Genomic DNA, 6,694 nt, shown 5'->3' on the forward strand with positions numbered 1-6,694 from the left:
TAGGCGGGGCCGGGACTCGAGAGGAGCTCCAGCCATGGAGTCAGTGTAGCCTGAAGTTAACAGCGCCTGAGGCTGTTCTGCTGGCGTGTGTCAGCTTACTGAGCCGGGTAAGGATGAGAGGAGGGCCAGCGCCAGCATTAGCACCTGACTTTGGCGCCCCCTCTCCTGGCACCCTTAGGCAGCTGCCTTGGCTGCCTTATGCTGGCGCCGGCCCTGCTCCTGACCCTTGCATTATATATTCTATGTTGTACATTACATAATCCTGACCCCTGCTACTATATATTCTATGTTGTACATTACATACTCCTGACCACTGCACTATACTATATTGTACATTATATACTCCTGACCCCTGCACTATATATTCTATGTTGTACAGTACATCATTCTGATACTATATAGTCATATCTGTTGTATCCTATATAATATGTTGTACATTACATAGTCCTGACTTCTGCTATTTACCCATTGCTATATATATATATATATATATATATATATATATATATATATATATATATATATATATATATATATATATATATATATATATATATATATATATATATACACACATAATATGTATTGTCTTTTCTTACACCCATTTCCTACCAGCTGGACATTTTATATCTGATGATTTGCAGGACTTGTTGTGTTGGGAAGATGGCAATGAGTGATAGTGGGGGTGGGGATACTCGTCTTATGATCTCCTCATTACTATCGCAGGGTTAGGGAGGGTATAAAAAGGGGGGTATGCCTATATATTAAGAATAATGTACACGTGAATGTTAGAGATGACATCACTAAGGGAGCTAGGGATGAAGTGGAATCCTTATGGGTAGAGCTCCAAAGGGATGAAGCTAAGGGGAAAATAGTGGGAGTATGATATAGGCCCCCTAACCTGAGGGAGGCGGGGGAGACAGACCTCCTATCACAACTTGGATTAACAGTAAGGATGGGAAGTGTTATCATAATGGGGGATTTTAATTATCCAGACATAGACTGGGCGGAGGGAACCACGCATTTGTCTAAGGCTCGCCAGTTCCTAAATGTCTTGCAGGACAATTTTATGGGTCAGATGGTAGATGCACCAACTAAAAATAAAGCGTTACTGGATCTACTGATTACCAACAATACAGACCTGATCACAAATGTGGAAATATGGGGCAATTTAGGAAACAGCGATCACAGGTCAATTGGCTTCAGTATAAATCACAGAAATAGGAAACATAAGGGGAATACAAAGACACTGAATTTCAAAAGAGCCAACTTCCCGAAACTACAAACTTTGCTAGAAGATATAAATTGGGATAAAATCTTAGGCACAAAGAACACGGAGGAGAGATGGGTTTGCTTTAAGAGCATATTAAATAAGGGCATTAGCCAGTGTTTTCCATTGGGTGATACATTTAAAAGAGCGAACAAAGTCCTGGATGGCTTAACTCCAATGTAAAAATGCATAAAAAACAAAGGAGAAGGCCTTCAAAAAATAAAAGGTTGAGGGATCATCATCAGCATTCAGACTTTATAAGGAATGCAACAAGAAATGTAAGGGTGCAATTAGGGCGGCTAAGCTAGAAACCGAAAGACACATAGCGGAGGAGAGCAAAAAAAATCCCAAGAAATTCTTTAAGTACATAAACAGTAAAAAAGGGAGGACAGACCATATTGGCCCCATAAAGAATGAGGAAGGACATCTGGTTACAAAGGATGGGGAGATGGCGCAGGTATTGAATTTATTCTTCTCCTCAGTCTTCACGAGGAAATCGGGGGGCTTCAGTAACCAAAACTGCAGTGTTTATCCTCATGACACAACACAGGAAGCACCTCCATGGTTAACAGAGAATAGAATTAGACTTGGGAAACTTAACATTAATAAATCACCGGGACCAGATGGCTTGCACCCGAGGGTACTTAGGGAACTCAGTCAAGTAATTGCCAGACCATTGTTCCTATTTTTAATGACAGTCTGCTGACTGGAATGGTACCAGCTGATTGGAGAAAAGCCAATGTAGCACCAAAATATAAAAAGGGCCCGAAATACATCCCTGGGAATTACAGACCAGTTAGTCTAACATCAATAGTATGCACGCTCCTGGAGGGGATGATAAGGGACTTTATACAAGATTTTAGTAATGACAATTGTATCATTAGCAGTAATCAGCATTGATTCATGAAGAATCGTTCTTGCCAAACCAATCTATTAACCTTAGACATAGACGTGGTGTATCTGGATTTTGCAAAAGCATTTGACACAGTTTCCAATAAATGTCTAATGTACAAAATAAGGTTTATTGGCATGGACCATAGGGTGAGTACATGGATTGAAAACTGGCAACAAGGGCGAGTTCAGAGGGTGGTGATAAATGGGGAGTACTCAGAATGGTCAGGGGTGGGTAGTGGGGTCCCCCAGAGTTCTGTACTTGGACCAATCCTGTTTAATTTGTTCATAAATGTCCTGGAGGATGGGGTAAACAGTTCAATCTCTGTATTTGCGGACGATACTAAGCTAAGCAGGGCAATAACTTCTCCGCAGGATGTGGAAACCTTGCAAAAAGATCTGAACAAATTAATGGGGTGGGCAACTACATGGCAAATAAAGTTCAATGTAGAAGAATGTAAAATAATGCATGTGGGTGGCAAAAATATGAATGCAATCTATACACTGGGGGGAGAACCTCTGGGGGAATCTAGGATGGAAAAGAACCTGGGGGTCCTAGTAGATGACAAGCTCAACAATAGCATGCAATGCCAAGCTGCTGCTAACAAAGCAAACAGAATATTGGCATGCATTAAAAAGGGGGATTACCTCCAGCGATAAAACGATAAATCTCCTACTCTACAAGACTCTGGTCCGGCCGCACCTGGAGTATGCTGCCAAGTTCTGGGCACCAGTCCTCAGGAAAGATGTACTGGAAATTTAGCGAGTACAAAGAAGGGCAACAAAACTAATAAAGGGTCTGGAGGATATTGGTTATGGGGAAAGGTTGCAAGCACTGAAGTTATTTTCTCTGGAGAAGAGACGCTTGAGAGGGGATATGATTTCAATTTAGAAATACCGTACTGGTGACCCCACAATAGGGATAAAAGTTTTTCATGCAATGAAGTTTAACAAGACACGTGGCCACTCATTAAAATTAGAAGGAAAGAGGGCTAAGTAGAGGGTTCTTTACTGTAAGAGCAGCAAGGATGTGGAATTCCCTTCCACAGGCGGTGGTCTCAGCGGGAAGCATCGATAGTTTTAAAAAACTAAAAAAATTAGATAAGCACCTGAATGACCGCAATATACAGGGATAGACAGTCTCTCTCGTGACCTCCAGGGGATGGGGTCAGGGGGGAGATTTCTTTTATTCTAAAGTAGAGAAGGAAAGGTATAATAAAGGAAGAATTTAAGTAGTGATATGGAAGGAATGTAATCCAGGTTAATAATTATAGTAATATTAACAGCAATAATTGTAGTAATATTTATTACTAGGCATATTGGGTAGGTTTATACTCCTAATTGTATGAATCTAATAGGTGATACTGCTGGTTTATTTGGTCGGATGGTTAGATTTGTTCTCTACTTTATTACAGGTTTATTTATGATTTTTTCTTTTTTTTTTGTTATTGTTTTATATTGTTCATATGTTTTGTTATAACTGGATCAGAGGACCCATTTACTAGTTACCTTGAGGGGGGAATTGTAAGATCCCCAGAAACAAAGCTGTCTGATGTGGGTGGAGTCCTGGTTTAGGGGAACCAATCTGCTCATGTCTAGTAATAATCTTTTTATTTCTATTTTAGTAGATGGACGGGAGATGAGGAAAACCTCAGAGGATTGTCTCACTTTGTCTCCAGACTGTAAAGTAGAAGATGAGGACATCACACAGTATAGTCCAGGAGAAAACCCGGCTACCTCAAATGTCCATCCGGCACCACACAGTGTAGATGGACCATCATATTCCTCTTATCCTGAGGAACCTCAGACTGTGAGGGACGGTGCTGTCCTTCCAACAGAGAAGAGCTTTTCCTGTACTGAGTGCGGGAAGTGTTTCTGTTCTAAATCCTATCTTAATGTGCATAAAAGAACTCACACAGGGGAAAAACCATATTCCTGTCCTGAGTGCGGGAAGGGTTTCACTTTTAAATCTGATCTTACTGTGCATAAAAGAACTCACACAGGAGAGAAGCCGTATTCCTGTCCTGAGTGCGGGAAATGTTTTTCACAGAAGTCCAATCTTTACAAACATCAGAGATCTCACACGGGGGAGAAGCCATATTCCTGTCCTGTGTGTGGGAAATGTTTTTCAGTGAAGTTCTGTCTTTACACACATCAGAGATCTCACACAGGGGAGAAGCCATATTCCTGTACTGAGTGCGGGAAATGTTTTTCAGTAAAGTCCAATCTTGACATACATCAGAGATCTCACACAGGGGAGAAGCCATATTCCTGTACTGAGTGCGGGAAATGTTTTTCACAGAGGTGCCATCTTTACACACATCAGAGATCTCACACAGGGGAGAAGCCGTATTCCTGTCCTGAGTGCGAGAAATGTTTTTCAGTAAAGTCCTATCTTTACACACATCAGAAATCTCACATGGGGGACAAGCCTTACTCCTGTACTGAGTGTGGGAAATGTTTTTCAGATAAGTCCAGTCTTTACACACATCAGAGATCTCACACGGGGAGAAGCCATATTCCTGTCCTGAGTGCGGGAAATGTTTTTCACAGAAGTCCACTCTTAAAACACATCAGAGATCTCACACCGGGGAGAGGCCGCATTCCTGTCCTGAGTGCGGAAAATGTTTTTCACTGAAGTCCCAACTTTACACACATCAGAGATTTCACACTGGGGAAAAGCCACATTCCTGTCCTGAGTGCGGGAAATGTTTTTCACAAAAGTCCAGTCTTTCCATGCATCAGAGATCTCACACAGGGGAGAAGCCATATTTCTGTTCTGAGTGTGGGAAATGTTTTGTAGAAAAATCAGCTCTTGTCAAACATCAGAGGTCTCACACAGGAACAAAGCCGTACTCCTGTCCTGAGTGTGGGAAATGTTTTTCACAGAAGTCCAGTCTTTCCATACATCAGAGATTGCACACAGGGGAGAAGCCACTTTCCTGTCCTAAATGAGGGAATTGTTCCTCACTGAAGTCCTATCTTCCTGTACATCAGGGATCCCACACAAACCTTGAGGTGTATTAGTGCCTTGAGTGTGGGAAATGTCTTCTATATGAATGTTGCTGGACATCACAGCTCTCATGTGGGGAAGAAGCACACCCTGATATACACCTCAGATATACTCCATGGCTGATCTTCATCATGTAAGAAACAGTTCATAAGGAGATCAGAGATCACCAAAGACATGGATGAAGTGTTGTACCGTGTTGGCCATTGATAGCAGGAGAAAAATAAAAATGGAGTCATTACCTTTCATTGGCTGAGCACAATTTGTGATGTAACCTTTCACAAACAGTTAGAGATCTTGTTAAAAAAAAAAAAAAAATAGTTGAATGAATGTGACCAGCAATCACCCAGCTGTGATGAATATTGGATGTATTTTATTTCATACACTGATTTCCTTGACTCCATCTAGTGGCCATAAAGCAGTATTGTTATATTTTTACTGATTGAGGCATTTAATGAAATGTACCGTTTTATGGCCACTAGATGGAGCTGACAATCATAGGAAATCACTGTGTTAAATTATAGCAATATGTGTAACAGCTGAATGAATTTTCTATAAGTAGACTCCTTAGTTTTCTTTGTCAGACATGATTTCATACTAACACCTGAGATCATACTCATACACTTATCAGTACAGCAGATAGATATTGGGGGATATAAGGTAAAGTGTATGTAAGCTTCACCTTGTAATACAACTAATTCAGTTTAAAATAGAAATGAAAGGCAAAACATTTGTGTATAGGTATAAAATATACTATAAGTACTTTTGTCCCCTTTTTTATTTCCCTCTGTTCTCAGCTGCATAAGAGTTGGGATAGGAGAAACAGCAACACACCGGTCTTCCCAGTAAATGGCTGTGCAGGGGGGGATGTTGTAAGCACAAGTCTAATGATTGGAGGAGATTAAGTTGATGTCCAAGCTCAGCACAGCCAGCAAACTGACCATGTTGTGCTCTCCTGCCTCGTGCGGTCAGTTCTTAACCATAAAGTAGAGGGACTGGCAGGATCACCAGGGATGTCACACAAAGGAAGCACTACAAAGAGAACAGGAGACCTCTTCATACCAGTACATGGTACAGCAGCCACATATCAGGAAGAGGTAATGTTGGACTTATATATTTTTTACCCAGTTCAGCGTTGGGAAGGTTTTACCCCCTCCCCCTTCATGACCAGGCCATTGTTTGCTATTCAGCACTGCGCCACTTTACCTGGTAATTGCTCAGTCATGTGACAATGTACAAAAATTACATTTATATTATGTTTCCACACAAATAAAGCTTTCTTTTAGTGTTTTTTGATCACCTCTGCATTTTTTATTATATAAACAAAAAAAACGAAAATCTTCAAAAAAAAATAATTTTATACTTTCCACTAAAAAAAATCCAACAGAAAAATTGAAAAATCAGATTTCTTCATACATTTTGGCCAAAATGTATTCTGCTTCATGTCTTTGGTAAAAAAAATCCCAATAAGTGTATATTGACTGGTTTGTGTGAAAGTTATAATTTCTAAAAACTATGGAATA

At 40.5% G+C, this 6,694-nt stretch overlaps 1 protein-coding gene across 1 annotated transcript in view; it reads left to right on the forward strand.

Annotated features, from left to right (window-relative positions):
- Positions 1-6,271, forward strand: part of LOC141121828 (uncharacterized) — a 95,291-nt gene extending 89,020 nt beyond the window's left edge. Inside the window, 2 exon segments of the mRNA XM_073611543.1 lie at positions 4,007-4,662; positions 4,665-6,271. Coding sequence (XP_073467644.1) covers positions 4,007-4,662; positions 4,665-5,116 — 1,108 coding nt within the window. The 3' untranslated portion in view covers positions 5,117-6,271.
- Positions 6,272-6,694: the final 423 nt, after the last annotated feature.

The sequence above is a fragment of the Aquarana catesbeiana genome, unplaced genomic scaffold (genome assembly GCF_042186555.1).
Source record: "Aquarana catesbeiana isolate 2022-GZ unplaced genomic scaffold, ASM4218655v1 unanchor233, whole genome shotgun sequence".
Lineage (NCBI taxonomy): Eukaryota > Metazoa > Chordata > Amphibia > Anura > Ranidae > Aquarana > Aquarana catesbeiana.